At 46.8% G+C, this 21005-nt stretch overlaps 1 protein-coding gene across 4 annotated transcripts in view; it reads left to right on the forward strand.

The window, feature by feature from the left end:
* TDRD7 (tudor domain containing 7) overlaps window positions 1-21005 on the forward strand; it is a 779147-nt gene that overhangs the window by 650473 nt on the left and 107669 nt on the right. For all 4 annotated transcript variants that reach the window (XM_069236519.1, XM_069236523.1, XM_069236528.1 and 1 more), the window contains one exon: window positions 9183-9343. In XM_069236519.1, coding sequence (XP_069092620.1) covers window positions 9183-9343 — 161 coding nt within the window. The remainder of the gene's footprint in view (window positions 1-9182; window positions 9344-21005) is intronic.

Raw genomic sequence — 21005 nt, forward strand, 5'->3', positions numbered from 1 at the left:
CTATGGAGGAGGGGTCTTCTTTCGCTATGGTGGTGCGTAGGGCAGCTGAGGTCTTGGACCTAGATTTGCCTACGGTGCCAGTCAGGACGAATATCCTGACAGAAGTGCTTCAGCCGGGGGTGTCAACATCGGAACCGTTGTTGCCCTTCAATGAGGCTCTTACAGACGTCCTTCTGGGTACGTGGTCCAAACCCAGCACAGGGGCTCCTGTGAATAGGACGGTCGGCCGCCGCCATAGACCCGCTCCCAGCGACCCTATTTTCCTGACACAACACCCCACTCCTGAGAGCTTGGTTGTCCAAGCCTCTACTTCACGTGGTGCCTTCCCTTCCGCTCCCCTGGATAGGGAATCCAAGAGGCTGGATCAGCTTGGGAAAAAGATGCTTTCTTCCTCCAGCCTGGCATTGAGGTCTGTAAACGCCTCTTGCCTATTGGGCCGTTATTCCCATACTTTATGGGATACGGTGGCGCAAGTGCTGCCCCAGGTCCCGGAGGGCGTACGGGACACTCTCACCCAGGATGTAAAGAATGGGGAGATGCAGCCAAGTTTACAATCCGGTGTGGCTTGGACACAACCGACTCGCTGGGCAGAGCGATTTCATCGTCAGTGGCCCTTCGTCGCCGCGCCTGGCTACGTTCTACTGGTTTTTCAGGGGATGTCCAGTCCATCTTGATGGACATGCCCTTTGATGGCTCTCGCCTTTTTGGCGAAAAGGCAGACTCCGCGCTTGAGAGGTTCAAGGATTCTCGAGCCACGGCCAGATCCTTGGGCCTTTCAATGCCGGCACGACAGCAGTCTGTCTTTCGCCCCTTCCGAGGCTTCGGGAGGGTCGTGGTGCCACGCCAGCCACAATTTAGCCACCGTCCTCAGGCTTCACAGCATCCCGGAAGAGGACGTGGTCGTGGTACCATCAGACCCAGAGGTCGACCGCCACACAGCCCCCCTCCACTGCGCCCAAGCCCTCCTAGTGTGGTTCTGCGGGATCACGTCCGTCCAGTTGGAGGGAGGATTCGTTTTCATCTCCCTCACTGGCTTTCCATCACCACGGACAAGTGGGTCCTGCAGATCATACGGAAGGGCTACTCCCTTCCCTTCCAGTCTTTCCCTCCTTCTATCCCTCCGACAAAGGAATGGCTGATGGAGGACCATTTAGCTTTGCTCCGCGAGGAAGTTACGGCTCTTTTGGCCCAGGGAGCCATAGAAAGAGTCCCGATATCAGAAGTAGGCAGTGGTTGTTAGTCCCTCTACTTTCTGATTCCCAAAAAGAAAAAAGGCCTTCACCCTATTTTGGATTTAAGGGACGTCAATCTCTTCCTCAAGAAGGAGAAATTCAAGATGCTCACTCTTGCTCAGGTTTTGTCTGCCCTAGACCAAGGAGACTGGATAGTAGCGTTGGATTTGCAGGATATGTATTTCCATATTCCTATCCTGCCAATCCACAGGCGTTACCTGCGGGTCAAGGTGGGCCACAAGCACTTTCAGTTTACCGTGCTCCCTTTCGGTCTCACCAGTGCCCCTCGGGTGTTCACAAAGGTGATGGCGGTGGTGGCAGCTCATTTGCGCAGGTCAGGGATTTCAGTCTTCCCCTACCTGGACGATTGGCTGTTGAAGGCTCCTACGCCCCAGGCTCTCGTCACCCACCTCCAGACGACGGCGGACCTCTTGCATTCGCTGGGGTTCACTATAAATGTGCTGAAGTCACACCTGACTCCCTCTCAGAAGCTCTCTTTCATCGGAGCTGTTCTGGACACAGTGCAGTTTCGGGCTTATCCTCCCGATCAGCGGGTTCAGGATATTCAGGTTATGATTCCGATGTTTCGGCCTCTATCCTGGATCTCGGTGAGACAGACTCTGAGGCTGCTGGAAATCATGGCTTCCTGCATCCTGTTGGTCAAGCATGCCAGATGGCGCATGAGGGCTCTGCAGTGGGACCTGAAGTTCCAATGGGCACAGCATCAGGGAAATCTTACCGATGTGGTTCAGATCTCGGAGAGGACTGCGGAAGATCTGCAGTGGTGGTTAGTGAACTGCGAGTGGGTCAAGGGCAGACCCCTCTCCCTTCCCCAACCAGATATAACGGTAGTGACAGATGCGTCACTTCTGGGATGGGGCGGCCATCTGGGGGAGGTGGAGATCAGAGGTCACTGGTCTCCGGCGAAATCCGGGCTCCACATCAACTTGTTGGAGTTTCGGGCGATCCGGCTAGCATTAAAAGCATTTCTTACTGTTGTGAAAGGGAAGGTGGAGCAGGTGTTCACGGACAACACTACCGCAATGTGGTACTGCAACAAGCAGGGCGGTGTGGGGTCGTGGACCCTTTGTCAAGAGGCTTTACGCCTCTGGACATGGCTGGAACAGCAGGGCATAACCCTGGTGGTTCAACACCTGGCAGGTTCTCTGAACGCCATAGCAGACGAACTCAGCCAAAAATGCTTAGAGGATCACGAATGGTGTCTCCATCCGGAGGTGGCGCAAGGACTCTTTCAGCAGTGCGGAGAGCCTTAGTTAGATCTGTTCGCCTCCGCAGAGAACGCGCAATGTCAGCAGTTTTGCACGTTGGAGTTTCCAAGGGGGCTATTGCTAGGCGACGCTTTTCGTCGCGCGTGGAGTTCAGGCCTCCTGTATGCCTTTCCGCCTATACCACTTCTGCCCAGAGTTCTCAAGAAAATCAAGAACGACCGGGCCCAAGTAATCCTTGTGGCTCTGGATTGGGCACGGAGAGTTTGGTATTCAGAGCTTCGAAAAAATGAGCATCGGTCCTCCAATCAGGCTGCCTCTTCGGGAGGATCTTCTGTCGCAGCAGCAGGGGAAGGTTCTCCACCCAAACCTGTCAACTCTGCGCCTTCATGCGTGAAGATTGAGCGGCGACAATTGATGGTTTATGACCTCCCTCCTGAGGTCTGTGATGTCATTCTGGCAGCCAGGCGTCCCTCAACTAAGTCGATCTACGCCTGCCGTTGGAAACGTTTTGTTTCTTATTTTTCAGAGAGGTCTGTTGATCCTCTTTCTTCTTCTCTGTCTAACATCCTTTTGTTTATTTTGTCTCTCGCCCAGCATGGTTCCTCCTTGGGGACTCTCAAGGGCTATCTTGCAGCCTTATCGTCTTTTCTTCAGTTGCCTGATCAACCATCTCTGTTTAAATCACCTGTAGTTCAGAGGTTTTTGAAAGGGCTTGTACATCTGTTCCCGCCTGTACCTTTTCGTTATGCCCCAGTGGGATCTTAATCTGGTTCTTACCTTCCTTATGTGTGCTCCTTTCGAGCCCTTGCATAACTGTCCTCTCCGGCTGCTCACCATTAAGACAGCCTTTTTGATGGCAATTACATCTGCCAGGAGAGTGAGTGAGCTGCAGGCTTTATCTTCAAAGCCACCTTATCTCATGATATATCCTGACAAGGTGGTGCTAAGAACTCGTGCCTCTTTTCTCCCCAAGGTGGTGACCCCTTTCCATCTGGGTCAAAATATCACCCTGCCCACCTTCTTTGCACCACCGCATCCCTCTAAGGAAGAGGAGCGTCTCCATCGACTGGACCCAAAAAGAGCATTATCGTTCTACCTTGACCGCACTAAAGAGTTCCGGGTGGACGACCAACTCTTTGTTGGGTACGTTGGTGCAAAGAAGGGTCGGGCAGTACAGAAACGATCCATTTCGCGCTGGGTCGTTCTTTGTATAAAAATATGCTACGCTTTGGCGAAGAAGCAGCCTCCTGAGGGCTTGAGAGCTCACTCCACTAGGGGGAAAGCTGCTACCACTGCGTTAGCACGTGGCATTCCGGTGGTGGACATATGTCAGGCCGCAACGTGGGCTTCTTTACACACGTTTGCGAAGCACTACTGCCTGGCTAGCCGTTCTGTCTTGCAGGACTTCCTAGTAATAAAAAAAAAAAAAAAAATCTCCTTCAGACCCACCACAATGGGTTATAGCTTGGGTATCTAATCTAAGGTAAGGAAGCTGCAGCTAGAAGTCTTTATCAGATGAACAAGTTACTTACCTTCGGTAACGAGGTATCTGGTAGAGACTCTATCTAGCTGCAGATTCCTTACACCCGCCCAAGCCTCCCCGCTCTGGGGAAATATTTTCTCATGTGTATATGTGTGTATATATATGTATCTATATCTATATATCTGGGGAAATTTTTTCTCATGTGTATATATATGTATCTATATATATATATATATATATATATATATATATATATAATATATATAAAATATATATGTTTCATTTTGGCAACTTTTGCCTTTCTTACAGGCATGAAAGTGTTTTTTCTCCAAACAGTCAAAGAGGTTAAAAGTGTATTGGTTGGTTCTTCCATGACTCTGTGCTTCTGGCGCGGGAAGTTGTGGAAAAGAACTGACGAACGCGCGCCGAGACGGTGTCTATATAGACAACCGTGACATCATAGACGACTCCAACGACGCTGACGACGCTTGCGGAGCTGGTCGACGCACGCGGATCCGAATGAACGCCGTCCGACGGCGCGCGCGCAGTGTACTGCTCACAAAAAACTCCAGTTTCGAAGCTGACGCCAGGGAATTCTAAGGTAAGGAATCTGCAGCTAGATAGTGTCTCTACCAGATACCTCGTTACCGAAGGTAAGTATCTTGTTCGTAGGGGATGCAATAGGGGAGACACAGTTGACTGAGACTTAAATCCATATCTGTTACTCTGACCCACCTCTTCTGGAAGACAATGTTGATCCAGTACCACATGTGAGATTTGCACATCAAGATGAGCAGCGCTTGTCATCCATGCCTCTTGAAAGATTATCTAATGTTGAGTAATAATATTGACCAGCTCATTGTTTGATAGTTAGGATCACACACCTTCTACAGTGCTTGAATATAAAACTAATGCCTGTGCGTTCCAAAACATCATTAACTGCATAAGACCGAGAGTTTAGCGAATAACACCCATTGATAATAGGAATATTCACACAAGGAGACGCTGTCTTGCACTGCCTACATACTCCCAATATTCAAGTGGTGAACAGCTATTAGTCCATTTTTCTTATAAAAGGGAAACTTAAAATATTTTTGTTTGCCTTGCCAAGGTGTCCCAACTTAGGTTTTGTTTTATGTATCTTTTTATGTATGGATATTTGTGAGCATGGCTTCAAAGTAATACAGAGCATTTATTTTGTAAAGAGGAGTAAAGATTGGGAGCGGGAGGTAATAAACTCCGGCAAGGATGAGTTAGTATCTGTAGTCCATCATCCATTGCTGGAAGAGCAGGGTTATCAGTTCTGTTCTGTGAAATATCAGTAAGGGAGCTCACTGGATAGGGTTTGGGAGGGAGTTCCTAGACCCAAAGAAGCGTTGTCCCTTGCCAAGTGCGGGAACCGCGGAGCATATATAAACATGCGTGTATATGTATCAAATGTATATGTAAAAGTAATAATTGTGCAGAGAAATTTAGTACATATATATATTATATACATGTGTAAACAATAATGCAGTCTGTGTTGACAAACAGGCTAAAAATGTCTTATTTTTTGTGAAGTTTTTTCTTTAATTAAGCTCCTCAATTAGAGGTAAACTCTTTCTGCAATCAAAGAGGAGAGCATAGAAAGTGTAAACAATTCCATGTAGAAATAAAAAAACGTGCTTCTCTGTCACCGTGTTGATTGCATATGGATGGAGGAATCCATTTGACGCTGTGAGCCCTAAAGAAGTCCTGAGGGCCAAAACACGTTGGCTATGGCATTGTTTTTATCGCACATGGAGTTTTATATAGACATTTACAAATGAACTAATAAAAGTTTTTCATGACTAAAGAAGATTTGATTGATGGAATAACGTATTCATGCAATATTTCCCAAGGATGGACTGATATTTAAGGATGTCTTCCTTTGTCTACATTTGGGATTAAGTTTGTGCTGAGTCTGGGCTCTTTATTGTAGCACTTTTTGGTGATTGGGGATTAGGGGACGGATGCTCTAGTCTCGTGCATGATTTACCCATAGTAACAGATTCCAGTTCAATACATGACTAAAGGGAAAGGTGCGGCCATATATGACTCGGCCCCAGATTTGTTTGTATAGAACATGTATATAATATATATGTACTAAATTTCTCTGCATGATTATTACTTTTACATATACATTTGATACATACACATGTGTGTTTATATATGCTCCGCGGCCCCCGCACGTGGGCGGGAATATTCTGTGTTTATGACTTTGATGAAGATACCCCTGGAAGAGAACTAGGATTTACAGGTAAGTAACTTATCCTTGGACGTTGCTATTTACTGATGTGAGTTTTGGTAGTTTCTTGTCACACAAATACTGCTAAATTTGTGGGCTTTTGTTTGGTTCACTATATTGCTTGGATGTGAAAGTGCCCATCCGGATGAGCTGGTAATCATTGTATAAACTACCGAAGAACAGTACCATCAAGGGCCTTTCATTAAGAGGGTGATCAAAAGGGTTTGATGATCAGCTGTATTAAAGGTTACAGAAATATCCAGCAGGATGGTGAAAGATGCCCTGCAGTCATCTGTCGTTTGGATTTTACCCAGGACTTGGCAACTGTATTTTTCCTTGACGTTAAACAGGAATGTTAGCTGTGAGGAGGTCAGGTCGTCTGGGCCAGTGTTGGGTTTCTTCAACATGGTCAGGTTTTGTCAATTCTGTGAGTATTGGGAAAGATAGCTTGAAGATGAGAGGCATTGATTTTGGTTTGAGTGCATCCTCATACATGCCCATGAATATTTATGGTGTGATAGTCTTGCATTAATATTTAAAATAATGTAGGTATCAGCAAGTTAAGTTGCCTTGAAAGAGGATCCAAGATTATCCACCTTGCTCTGTCCTGGGTGTTAAGTTTGTAGAAATGGTTTGTCATTCTGTGGTGTGAATGGGCTAATTATATCACTCTTTTCTTCCAAGAAGTTGATGATGATGTTGCATTTGTCAACTGCTTGGTAAGTGGACAGTGGTGGAATTTGGGTTGTGCTTAATTGCTTTGAAGTGTTTTCTGTTTCTGTTGGATGCTTTCTATGACGATTGAGGTGGCGTGGGTGTCTATAATGAGATTTTTATGCAGTGCATTGAGGTTCTTCATGCTAGTGATGTCTTTCAGTTGAGCTAGTTAATGATGGTTTCTACTCCCTTCTGATTTCTCTTTGATATCTGCGAGTTTTGTGACACCGTCTGCAAAGATGTTGGCTTTATTAGTATTATTATTATTATTATAGTCACTTGCTATCGCACACAACTCACTCCCAAAAGAGAATCTCGATGCCAGGCACACCAGGATGGCATAGCAATTACCAGAGATTTAAAAAGAAGCATTAAATAGCCACATTTTGGTAGCTTTTTGAATTTCATGCGATCCTCACATTGCTGACCAGGCAGGCAGGAGTTTTTCCATTAGGATGACGCTAAGTAGGAGAATAATTTACTGCCAAATCTGGTCATACGGATGAGAGGAATTTTAGGTAGGACAAGCTGGAAGACCTCAAAACCCGAGAGGGCTGATGCAAACATAGTTTGGAATGTAGATAGGTAGGCAAGGCCTTAGTTAAAGCTTTCTGTGTCAAGCAGCATTGCTTAAAGAATATGCATTTTCCTTTATGGGCAACCAATGAAGATCGATTAAAAGGGGAGCCATGGAAGTACAACAGGGCAACTTAAAAAATTAACCGGGCAGCAGTATTGAATTTTTGATACCAATGTGTCATTAGCTGCTCCCAGAAGTGTGTTACCATAATTCAGGCGACTGGTTGTGAGAGCCTGGTCAAAGAATTTCTGTATCTGGAGGGAAACCACAGAAAGGTCTTCCTTAGAAGCTGCATGGTGGCATAGCAGGTGCCACAGATAGAATCAAGTTGGGCTTTCATTGTTAAAGATTGCTTGATTTTGACCCCCAGATTTTTGCAACCAGTTTAGGGGAGGGTCAGGGCCAAGCTCAGATGGCCACCAATCGGATATCCTGGTTTTAAGTGCTTTGCGATAGAGTAGAATCTCCATTTTATCTCCATTCAACTGGAGACAATTATTGGTCATCCATGTCCCAGTTACACACATACAAAGGGAGTACTGTGACTGTACTGTTCTAGAGTCGAAGCCAAAGGAGATAAGCAATTGTGTATCATCAGCATAGGATATGATCTTAAATCCGATCTCACTATCTTTGCTAGTGGCTCTATGTAAAAATTATAGAGAGTCTGGCTCAGGCACGTACACTGTGGGACTCCTTTATTGACTCTTAAGGTTTTAGACCTTAGGGAGTCCAGATATATGTTAAGAGTTCAGAAAGTAACTGAACCAAAGCAAAGTATTACCATATATACCAGCCTCATGCTATCTATGGGTAAGAGTGGAATGAGAGACTGTATTTAAAGACCACCAGCAAGTCTAGTAGGAACAGCATAATCACTGTCCCAGCATTTAAAGATAGTTTGATGTTGTCTGAGACTGCCACCAGGGCTGTTTTGTACTGTTGGATGCTCGAAAGGCTTTAGGTTAGCAGGTTCTGACTAGGGTGTCAGCTGTACAGTGGAAGTTGTTATCGAGGTCATAGAATTAAGTTGACATCAGTATCAAGGCTAGATGCTGCGGCTTTAGCAAATAAGTAATCTAGGAGTGCGTTGACTGGTTTTTGAAAACACAGATCTGTTGCTTAGGTGGTCCTATATAGGCAAAACATTGTGAAAATCAAAGGGGAATAATTGTGTATTTTGTTTGATTAGCTGTGGTGTGTAGAAGGTGAATCGGGTATTGGTTGTGCAGATGGAGTCCAATATGTATTTTTTTCATAGATGCTAAATTTATGAGCTTGATGTAGTTCCAAACTTTTCATGGATCCATACCTTTAAAAAGTTTGTAGTTGAGTTCTGTCCATTTCTGGTTTGATAGAAAATGGATAGATGAGTACATTGTTAGTTTTTTTCATTACTGCCTCTCAAGTATTTTAATTTTTGGTAAAATACAGTTTTTTAGTGAGTACAGGAAATATGCCTCCTACATATTGTCCGATTGTATGAAGTGTAGAAAAGAAAACTTATTTTGTAAATTATTGGGACAACCATTTGCAGTATCAATTGACTAAGTCACCAAGTTACTACTACTTGAATAAATGTTTGTAAATTAATTTGAAACTGAAATATGCGTTGTCAGAGCGCCTTCAACACACTACTTTTCATTGTGGCATTTATAAACCTTTTTCTTCACAGGTGGTACAGAGCTCTGCTAAGAGGGATTCTAACAAATGGCCTTGTATCTGTTTATCAGTTGGATTATGGAAAACATGAGCTTGTCAGTTGTAGTAAAATACAGCCCCTTTCTGACAAGTTCAAACAACTCCCCTTTCAAGCTGTGACTGCTCAGCTAGCAGGTAGAGTTCTTTATGTAAATTCTAATGGTGTATGTAAAGTGTTAATTATACCTTGTTTAATACTAGTGACTAAAATAGTGTTCAAAGAGACCAAGGTCTGAATCCTCGTGATGATGTTGAGTGTTTTTCTGTTCCATCTTCTCTTGTCAACTGAGCACTGAATTCAGGGTACAACAGAGATTATTTGGACTGAACCTCAGTGTATAATGCACACTCCAGATACAGAAGTTTATGGTCCTATCATTTCTGATTCACTTGACAATTTCTTTGTTATCTCGCATTGTATGTGTGTATATTTTTGCTGAAAACCTTATGACACAAGGTAGTTACTTGAGTTCATAGATAATAACTATAACTGGTGAATTTATATGTCTTTTTTTTTTTTTTTAAACGTTACATTGTTAATGAACATTTCACCTATCCATAATGTTATTTAACATTTTTTTCTGCGAATTTCTAGGGTTTTGTTTAACTTGAAGTAATATTTTATTAACATCCATAAAGCCAACCCCCTGGCATGCACAGCCTTTGGCCAACCCCACGCTACCAGGTTGTCTACAAGGCCTGGCCTGGCCAGATCGTGTAAGCCATGTGTACAGCCCCACAATGTGCACAGCCTTTGCCTGTGTGCAACAAGAGGAGGGCTGAGGCCATCCCCCTTGTACCCAGCCAACCCCATGCACACTGTTTGGCAACATGGTTTAGGGTTGGTCTTTAGTCCTCGGGGACCCCATCCTTTGGGGCCAAATCATATATATTAAAAGGAGGGAGTGCGCAGCCCTGCTGCCCAAGCCTTAATAGGCCCCGGGGATTCCGTCCCTTGGGGCCGAATTCATCAAAAAGGGGGAGCTGCTGCACCTCCCATTCACCCAGAACCTTAATAGGCAACAGGGACAGTGACCCCCGGGGCCAAATTCTAAGTAGAGGAGGCTTGCAACCCTTGGGGCCAAATCTAATAAAAAAGGGAAGGGGCCTGTGCGGCCCCCTCCTCAAGCCTTATCAGACAGCAGGGATCCCCATTTTTGGTGCTGCATGTTACTATAAAGGAAAGGGAGGCCGCAACGCCTGCTTTCTTGGCCCCTGAAACCTCATCCACTGGGGCCAAAAACAAATAAAAAGGGGAGGGGGGCTATGTGCTTCACCACCCCACCGAGTCTCATTAGGACCTGCAGACCCCATCCCACTGGGCTGTATCAAATTCAACAGCAGAGGTGGGCTTTGCAGCCCCTCTCCCCAAGCATTCTCGGGCCCCAGGGATCCCATTTCTCAGGGCCAAAACCACTTAAAAAGGGGCGGGGAGCTCCCCTCCCCAAGCCTTATTAGGCCCTGAGCAGCCCATCCCCCAGGGCTAGAAGTAGGTGCCCACCTGGGGCATCCACATAGTATATAGGGGGTGCAGGGGATTCCCACGTGTCCAGCCAGCTCCCCGCATGGAGCAGTATGGGTTCTGTTTCCTTGCTGGCATCGAGTGCAGGCAGGGAAACAGAACAAAAGTCTGCACCCAGCTAGCAGGAGCATTTTTTAATCTTTTGCTGCCTGGGTGCAGACATAGTGTTTGCTTCCATTTGCTGGTAGATTTTACATTGCTCCCAACTAACGGGAGAAAACACGGGCAGGAAAACTACTGTGCCTTGTCATTGGGCTCCCTGGGAAACAATAAATTGGCCCGAGGGGATGGAGTCCCCAGGGCCTAAAAAGGCTCAAGGGAGGGAGGGACGCACTTCCCTTTCCCTTTTAATGAAAGTTACGTCCCTGGGGGATTAGGTCCCCAGGGCCTTTTTAAGGCTCAGGGTTGGGAGGCCGAGCAGTCCACCTCTCTTTATAGAGAAGAAATCAGCCCCAGTAGAAGGGGCCCCAGGGCCTTTGAAAGCTCTTGAGGAGGGGCCTTGTGGCTTCCCTCCCATTTGTAACAAAATCTGCCCCCCGGGGGGGATGGGGACCCTGGGGCCACCATTGGGCCACCCCTCCGCTGAAATATACCCATAATTGGGGAATAGGGTCCCGGGCCGTAAATGGGCTGGGGAGGGGGTTCTCCTACTGACTCTCCCTTTCCCATGTGTTTATTTTGTGGGGTTTTTTGTTTGTTTGTTTCTTGTGTGCGTGTTCCCACAGAATGGATGCAGGATAGCAACAAAATGTGTGGTGTTTTTTTTATTTTATTTTTATTTGGGTCACCCCCGTGGGGTTTGGGGGGGGGGGGGGGGGTGGAGTTGCATGGTATTCCTACCCTGCCACTTTACATAGATTTTGTCTTTTCTTCTTCAGTACAGGGTACTTGGTATTCGAGTCTTATAATACCTACCATAAACATTTTTTTCATGTTGCTGGCAGCCAGTCAGAGCGCTCACTTTCCTGTAAGTCTGACTCCTGCAGGACCGAGATGGCTCAAGAGGGAAAATGCTCCTTTGGCCATTCAGAGCACTTTGTTTTTTAATTGGCGCTCCTGTGAGACTTTCAGTAGGCTCTTGCGGACCCAACAGTCCAGATATAACAACATTTTTGTACCTTTATTTTTCAAAAGCAACTGAACCGATTTACACCAAACCACAAAACACAGTCTAGAGACCAAGATCTAGCTTCCTTCCAAATTTGGTGTAATTCCATTCAGCAATATTTCCTGTAGTGCTTCTTAAAGAAGTCTATTGAAAATGCATGGTAATATTTGTGTTTGGGACCCCCTTTTTCCTGCTCCTGCTTGACAGATCTCCCTGAAACTTACCTGGAAGGAGCTTAAATGAATTTGCTTTTTTTGGAAAGTTTTTTGTGAAGATTTGTCAAAGGTGCAAAAATGCCAAACAAAAAAAAAGCCTGCAGAAAAGCAATCGTAACTTTAACTACTCGGCTACTGGGTAAGATAGATATGTTGTCAACATATGTGTAGTGCACATCTGTCAGTAGTGTGGCTTCTTAGTGGTAGAAACTGTCTGGGACGTGGGTTTCCATATGGTGCCTGGGATTCTTTTGGAGGCAGGGTAGCTCAGATGTCATATGATGATGCATTTCTGGAATTCATATTGATTTTTAGCACTCCATAATATACTGGTATAATTGTTGTGAAATCAAGAGAATTTGTGCACTTGGTGCTAGCTGGCATGGCATGATGTGCCCTAAACGATCCCGCCTCAACTCTGATCTGGCATACGTTTTCTGCGTGACTTCTGAAGAAATACCTGAACCTAATGCTCTGGTACTGCCATTGGAGCTCCTGGTGCACTCTTGGACATTGAGCCAACCTCTTATATTGAAGCAGTCGACTGGGGTGGCAACCCTTACACCCGTGGTGCATAGGCGCCATGGTCTTGGAGTGGGCTGTCATGTTTAACAAGATACTGCAGAGGACTTCTGGGTGCAAGCTCCAGCAGCACTGCACCTGAACTACCACTAAGCCCACTGCCGAGTTTACAGGACTGACTGTGGTTGATGCAAGAGAAGAAAGCTGGCAATTTAGCAGTACCAGTGGTTCAAAAACCTCTGTAGGTTGGAGAGATCTGCTGTCTTAGTGCTGCAGAAGCAAACATGTGACATGGGATGAGGCCTGCCCTAAACCCCATTCTGTGATGGTGCTCGTTTCTCCTGTATGCTAGAGCACGCTTTAAGGAGGACTGCAGAAGAGTTTGGGGATGCAGCCATGCACTCATTGGCACCCCCATCCTGAATATCTGTAGATTGCAGATGGTTAAACTTCCCTCTTCAATGCGGTGGAGCAGACCCTAGATCTGTGGACTTAATTGTACCTGCGTCTCTGTGCATGTCAAGGTGTTGTTGAAGAGAGATGAGGTGTGATAGCCATTGGAAAAGAAAAAAATAAGTGCTTTAAATTGTTCCTTATAGTGCTCTAGAAACACACTTTTCTGGATCATCTAACTCCCCTACTCTACCACATACTGCATTAGATAAACCTTGCAAGAGTATTAATGACTGGCTTCTAGAGGAGGAACAGACCCTCAAAACATTCCTAATCAAGTAACTTATACCAAAGGAATAGGCACAAATGTGGGCACCATGCTGACATAACACTAGGACAATTACAAAGTCAATGAAAATGGCATTGACCAATAAGTACTAAACGCCAAAACCAATTTGATAGAGTCTGTGATGCACAGATCGCTGTATACAGAGGTGGCTCTAGTCCAGCTGAAACTGAATTGCAATGGCCAGCTGGCTGCCCGACTTGAGTGTCTTGAGATTGTATGCACAAGGTTCTAATTTAACAGTGGTCAAACCGCTGTAGGCACAACAAAGTCATCTACAGGTCATCATAATGGCCACTAGCGGGGACTAACTACGAAACATCGCTTCTTATTTTACTCACTGCCTTATTTGTACACTAAATCCAATAAGAGAGGTGAATGTTCCAGAATTTCCCATACCCCTCTGCATCTTTCAAGTTTCCACTTTGTTGCTTGCAATAATATTTCATTTACTCAAGGTACGTTTATTGGTTCTTTTTTACGGGTGTGATGAATTGAGTTCCTTGGGTCTCTGTCCAAGGTGGAGCATGTTCCTCAAATCTCTGGATCACCGCATCCACCTAAGCACAGACCCCTTCATGAATTGTAGGATGTTGACCTACAGATATTCAGTTCTTGGAACCCCACATCCCGTGGAGGAGTCACACCTGGGTATATCTCCTAAGCTGCAAGAGTAATGTCATGCAGCGTAACATCTTTGGAGGAAAGGAGAACTGGCAGATCTCTCTCCATCCTTTCTTTAAGTTATGCTAGTTCAGCTAAAGAGTGTTATGAGTCAGACACTTCTGTCAGAGTAACTGTCATCTGCAGTGGCAGTACTGTATAGAGACATACCCTCACTCCAGGTCCTAGAAATTGTAGATGCACTCAATTGTTGGTATTTACAACAAATGGCTGTTTATCATGTACTATTTGTCCATAAATCTTGTATATCAGAATGATGGTAATTATTATGGTAAACTCAGCAGTCATAACAAAATAAAATAAGCATTAGTACAAAACTCAAGCATATTTGATCTAACATCGCTACGTTCCCTATTAGTATAGTCCCTGCTGAATACCTACAAATGTGTATACGTTCTCTCAGCTTCATAATTGTTACATCATCTGAAAGCTTGCTAGGGCTCTCCATTTATTTTTTTTCTCTGGCAAGTAATGCAAGTATTCCTGCATACTTTAAGAATCCATTGTATCCGCAGTCAGTAATAAAAGCACTTTGGCCTTTCCCATCAACAATTAGCCCTTGTGTGTGGCCCTCCCAGATGCTTGCGTTGGTTTATACTTTCCACTCAAATTATTCTCTATTTTCAGAGTATGAAACGCTCCTGTGCAATTTCTCAAATTATCACTGTGGAACATCTTTGGAGAAAAGAAAAACTGGCAGTTGTCTCTCCATCCTTTCTCTTGCAGAAGCACCCATAAGATAGGAAAATTTAGCAATTTCTTTTTTTTCAAACTTGTTTTTATTAGGTTGAATTTCGTACAGGCAGTACATTAGACAGTATACTTTGTGTGAACTGTCTGAGCACGGTTGCCAATTGAATACACATCGTAGTACGAGACAGTATCATCATCAGCTTTGTCATAATATGAAGTTTCAACCAGTTTCATTAATTAATAGTAAAAGAGGAAGCAAAGAAAAATCATATAACAATGTACAAACATAAATTGGAGTTGGGAGGTTACAATGCTACATCATGAGATTTATATTGCTAATGCAGACAAGTGATCATTTATGTCCTCTTCAGGAGGAAGAGGGCATGGAGATGATCGTAGTTCATACGCCATGGAAATCCGGACAGGAGGAGTGGGACATCCCTTAATAAATGGGCTGATGCTCTAAATTTGAAATATGTGTAGTATTCGAGTTCTAGTGGGGCAAACAGTCAGAGGGAGGCCTCTTAAACGATAGGATACTAATGGACCCCATTTATATTCAAAGTTACCTGATAGAGACTTCTAGCTACAGATTCTTTACCTTAGAATTCCTTGGCGTCAGCTTAGAATCTGGAATTTTTCTGCTGCGCGCTCCATCGGGTGGCGTCGTTCGGATCTGCGTGCATCGTCCGGCTCCACGTGGCGTTGTCACCGTTGTTGGAGCCGTCAGTGATTTCACAGTCCATACAGGCACTACCCCGGCACACGTGTGTCAGTTATTTTCCTTTCGCACTGCTTAAGCGCAGATCTGGAATGAGCTACCTTTTTTCTTCAACGCTTGTCAAGGTTTTTCGGTTTGATTGTTTGAACATGTCTTCTAGAAAGACTGGATTCAAACCGTGTGGTGCATGTCATCGCACCATGTTGGTTAAGGATCCACACAGAGTGTCTCTCTGATGTTTGGAGAAGGATCACGACTCAACTTCGTGTTCCAACTGTCGGGCCATGGCTCCGAAGGCCTTGAGGGAGCAATCCCTCAAACTTCTAGAGGCCCGACAGTCATCTTCGGTGGGTGCCACTCTGAGGAGGTCACTGTTCAGCAGTAGGAGGTGGTCGCAGCCCTGCTCCCGGAGCCCCAAGTCCACTTCCTTGCATTCGAGGTCATTCGATCATTCAGGTAAGAGGCACAAGGAGAAGAAGAAGTCCAAGCGGACTTTGACTTCCCGATGCCCGTCGGCCGACAAGGTGCCTAGGGAACATCGAAGTTCCGATCACGGTTCTGCAGAGATGTGCCTAGGGCCGACTCCGCGTCTTCCCCCCTTTCAGGTACCGGTGCGACCCTCCACTCAAATAAGAGTTTTACAAGGCCATGCGCCTTGTTTTTGAGCGGGCTGCACCTCGGGTGGGTCTTCGAGCCCGCGGGGTCAGCAGAGGCCCCATCGGATTCGACGTTGGGAGCTTCGGCCACGGTGCCGTTGGGGACCCCAGGATTCAATAGCGGATCTGGACCGGCCCCAGTCCCACACAGTCGACCTCCTCCGGGTCCAACTTTGACGCTTCCTCCACCACTGGCGCCCACTGGTGGTAGCCCCATCCTCATTCTGGATGATCCGGAGCCAGAACGACGTCGTACAACGCTGACTCTGACTTTGACAGCACCGAATAGGCCCAGATCATTATTTTGAACAGCCAGGCACAGGAGAGGAGTGGGTGCGGCCTGAGGACCCTTTGGAGTGTGAGTTGGAGCAAGATCAGGACTGGTATGAGGATCTAGGGGAAGCCAGTGGACTGGACATGTCTCCAGATACTGGCTTGCTCTATCCTCCTAACGAGGCTATGGAGGAGGGAGCTTCTTATGCTGTGGTGGTGCGTAGGGCAACTGAGGTCTTGGACCTAGACTTGCCCATGGTGCCAGTCAGGAAGAATCTCCTGACAGAGGTGCTTCAGCCGGGGGTGACTACATCAGAGCTGATGTTGCCTTTCAATGCGGCCCTAACGAACGTCCTTCTTTGAACATGGTCCAAACCCAGCACAGGGGCTCCTCTGACTAGGATAGTCTGCGCCGCCATAGACCTGCTCCCATCGACCCTAGTTTACTTACCCAACACCCCACCTAGGAGAGCTTGGTGGTCCAAGCCTCCACTTCCTGTCGTGCCTTCCCTTTCGCCCCTCCGGATAGGGAATCCAAGAGGATGGACGTTGGAAGTTGTTTTCTTCCTCCAGCCTGGCATTGAGGGCAGTAAAAACCTCTTACCTTTTGGGCTGTTTTTCCCATACTATATGGGATACAGTGGCACAGGTGCTGCCTCAGGTCCCGGAGGGTGTATGGGACACTGTCACCCAGGCTGTCAAGGATGGGAGAGATGCAGCCAAGTTTACAATCAGGTGTGGATTGGACATGGCCAACTCGCTGGGTAGAGCGATTGCGTCGACAGTGGTCCTATGTCACCACACCTGGCTCCGTTTGACTGGCTTTTCAGGGGATGTCCAGTCGAGTTTGATGGACATGCCCTTTGATGGCTGTCGCCTTTTTGGTGAGAAGGCAGACTCCGCGCTTAAGATGTTCAAGGATTCTTGAGCTACGGCCAGATCCTTGGGCCTCTCAGCGCAAGCTCGACAGCAGTCTGTCTTCCGTCCCTTTCGAGGCTTCAGAAGGGGTGCGGTACCATGCCAGCCACAATTCAACCACCGTCCTTTGGCTTCACAACATCCCAGGAGAGGACGTGGTAATGGTACCTTCAGACCCGGAGGGACTTGCCAGCGGTCGGACACCACACAGCCCCCCTCCACTGCGCCCAAGCCCTCCTAGTGTGGTTCTGCAAGACCATGTCCGTCCAGTTGGAGGGAGGGAGGATCACAACGCACAAATGGGTCTTGCAGATTCTACAGAAGGGCTATTCTCTCCCCTTTTAGTCTTTCCCTCCTTCTATCCCTCTGATAAAAGAACAGCTGATGGAGGATCATTCAGTTTTGCTCAGTAAGGAAGTGTCTGCTCTCTTGGCCAAGTGACCTATAGATATAGTCCCGATGTCAGAAGTAGGCAGTGTTTGTTATTCCCCCTACTTTTTGATTCCCAAGACGATTAAGGGCCTTTGCCCTATCCTGGATTTAAGGGACATGAATCTCTTCCTCAAGAAGGAGAAAGTCAAGATGCCCACTCTGGCTCAGGTCTTCTCTGCCCTAGACCAAGGAGACTGGATGGTAGTGTTGGACTTGCAGGATGCGTATTTTCATATCCCCATCCTGCCCACCCACAGGCGTTACTTGAGGTTCAAGGTGGCCAAGAGCACTTTCAGTTTACCGTGCCCCCCTTTGGTCTCACCAGTGCCCCTCGGGTGTTCACCAAAGTGATGGCGGTGGTGGCAGCTCATCTGCGCAGGTTGGGGATTTCAGTCTTCCCCTACCTAGACGATTGACTGTTGACGGCGGACCTCCTGCATTCTCTGGGGTTCACTATAAATGTGCCGAAGTCACACCTGACTCCCTCTCAGAAGCTCACTTTCATTGGAGCTGTTCTGGACACAGTGCAGTTTCGGGCCTATCCTCCCGAACAGCAAGTCCAGGATATTCAGGTTATGATTCCGATGTTTCAGCCTCTATCCTGGATTTAGGTGAGACAGACTCTGAGGCTGTTGGGGACTCATGGCTTCCTGCATCCTATTGGTCAAGCATGTCAGGTGGCATATGAGGGCTCTGCAGTGGGATCTGAAGTACCAATGGGCACAACATTAGGGAAATCTTACTGACGTGGTTCAGGTTTTGGAGGGAACTGCACAGGATCTGCAGTGGTAGTTTGTGAACTGCGATTGGGTCAAAGGCAGACTCCTCTGCCTTCCGCCAACCAGATCTCACAGCAGTGACAGATGTGTTACTTCTGGGATGGGGCGGCCGTCTGGGAGAGGTGGAGATCAGAGGTCGCTGGGCTCTGGTGGGACCCGGGCTCCATATCAACTTGTTGGAGCTTCGGGCGATCCGGCTAGCATTAAAAGCATTTCTTCCTGTTGTGAAAGGGAAGGTAGTGCAGGTGTTCACGGACAACACTACCGCAATGTTGTACTGCAACAAGCAGGGCGGTGTGGGGTCGTGGACCCTTTGTCAAGAGGCTCTACATCTCTGGACATGGCTGGAACAGCAGGGCATATCCCTGGTTGGTTCAACACCTGGCAGGTTCTCTGAACGCCAGGGCAGACGATCTCAGCCGACGATGCTTAGCGGATTGTAAATAGTATCTCCATTCGGAGGTGGCGCAAGGACTCTTTCAGCAGTGGGGAGAGCGTTGGTTAAATCTGTTCGCCTCCGTAGAGAACGTGCAATGTCAGCAGTTTTGGGCGTTGGAGTTTCAAAGGGGGCTTTCGCTAGGTGACGATTTTTGTCGCGAGTGGAGTTCAGGCTTCCTGTACGCCTTTCCGCCCATACCAATTCTGCCCAGAGTTCTCACGAAAATCAAGATTGACCGGGCCCAAGTAATCCTAGTGACTCTGGATTGGGCTTTTAGAATCTGGTATTCAGAGCTTCTCAAGATGAGCATCAGTCCTCCAATCAGGTTGCCTCTTCGGGAGGATCTTCTGTCGCAGCAGCAAGGGAAGGTTCTCCACCTGAACCTGTCAACTTTGCAGCTTCATGCGTGGAGGTTGAGCGGCGACAATTGATGGCTTATGACCTCCTCCCAAAGTCTGTGATGTCATTCTGGCAGCCAGGCGTCCCTCTACTAAGTCGATTTACGCCTGCCGGTGGAAACATTTTGTTTCACATTGTACAGAGAGTTCTAATGATCCTCTTTCTTCTTCTCTATCTAATGTCCTTTTTGTTTATTCTATCACTCGCCCAATAGAGTTCCTCTTTAGGGACTCTTCAGGGCTATCTTGCTGCCTTATCGGCTTTTCTACGCTTGCTCAACCATCCATCTTTATTCAAGTCTTCTGTTGTACAGAGATTCTTAAAAGGGCTCGTGCATATGTTCCACCTGTGCCTTTTGTCATGTTCCAGTGGGATCTTAATCTTATACTTATTTTTCTAATGTGTGCTCCTTTTGAGCCTTTGCATAACTGTCCTCTCCGTCTGCTCATTATCAAGACAGCCTTTTTGGTGGCAATTACATCTGCCAGGAGAGTGAGTGAGCTGCAGGCTTCATAATCGAAACCGGGTATCTCACGATATATCCTGATAAAGTAGTCCTCAGAACTCCTGCCTCTTTCCTCCTCAAGGTGGTGACCCCTTTCCATTTGGGTCAAAATGTCACCCTACCCACCTTCTTTGCACCTACCCACCTTCTTTGTATACCTCTAAGGAAGAGGAGCGTCTCCATCGGCTGGACCCAAAAAGAGTGTTATCGTTCTACCTTGACCGCACAAAAGAGTTCTTGGGTGGACGACTAACTCTTTGTGGGATACATTGGTGAAAATAAGGGTTGGGAAGTACAGAAACGATCCATATCGCGCTGGGTCATTCTCTGTATAAAGATTTGCTTCACTTTGGCCTAGAAGCAGCCTCCAGAGAGCTTGAGGGCTCACTCTACCAGAGGAAAAGCTGCTACCACTGCGTTAGCTCGTGGCATGCCAGTACTTGACATCTGCCAAGCGGCAACGTGAGCTTCCTTGCACACGTTTGCAAGACACTACTGCCTGGATAGCCAGGTGAGGAGAGAGGGGCAATGTGCCCACTTGGTCCTGCAGGACTTCCTGGTGTGAAATATATCCGCGCAACCGACCACCAGGAGTTATAGCTTGGGTATCTATTCTAAGGTTAGGAATCTTAAGCTAGAAGTCTCTATCAGATGATCAAGTCATTTACCTTCGGTAACGAATTATGTGGTAGAGCCTCTAGCTGCAGATTCCCTACACCCACCCAAGCCTTATATGTATATGTTCGATGGCATGTGTAGCTGCAGATACACATGCTGTGCACATCCTGTGCACATCCTGCCATCTAGTGTTGGGCTCGGAGTGTTACAAGTTGTTTTTCTTCGAAGAAGTCTTTTTCGAGTCACGGGATCGAGGGACTCCTCCCCTTTTGGCTCCATTGCGCATGGGCGTCGACTCCATCTTAGATTGTTTTCTTTCCGCCATCGGGTTCGGACGTGTTCCTTTTCGCTCCGCGTTTCGGTTCGGAAAGTTAGCTAAAATCTCAGAAAATTTGACGGTATTGTTTGCGTTCGGTATCTGGTTAATTACAACAGATTGACACCGAATCTCGAAGAGCTCCGGTGGCCCTTCGGGGTTTTCGATTCCCCGGCGGGGCCTGGTCGGGCCCGACCACATGCTTCTTCAAGGCTAATGGAATGGACCCCATTCCGCTTCTGCCCCGAACGTCACAAC

This window comes from Pleurodeles waltl, chromosome 1_2 (genome assembly GCF_031143425.1).
Source record: "Pleurodeles waltl isolate 20211129_DDA chromosome 1_2, aPleWal1.hap1.20221129, whole genome shotgun sequence".
Lineage (NCBI taxonomy): Eukaryota > Metazoa > Chordata > Amphibia > Caudata > Salamandridae > Pleurodeles > Pleurodeles waltl.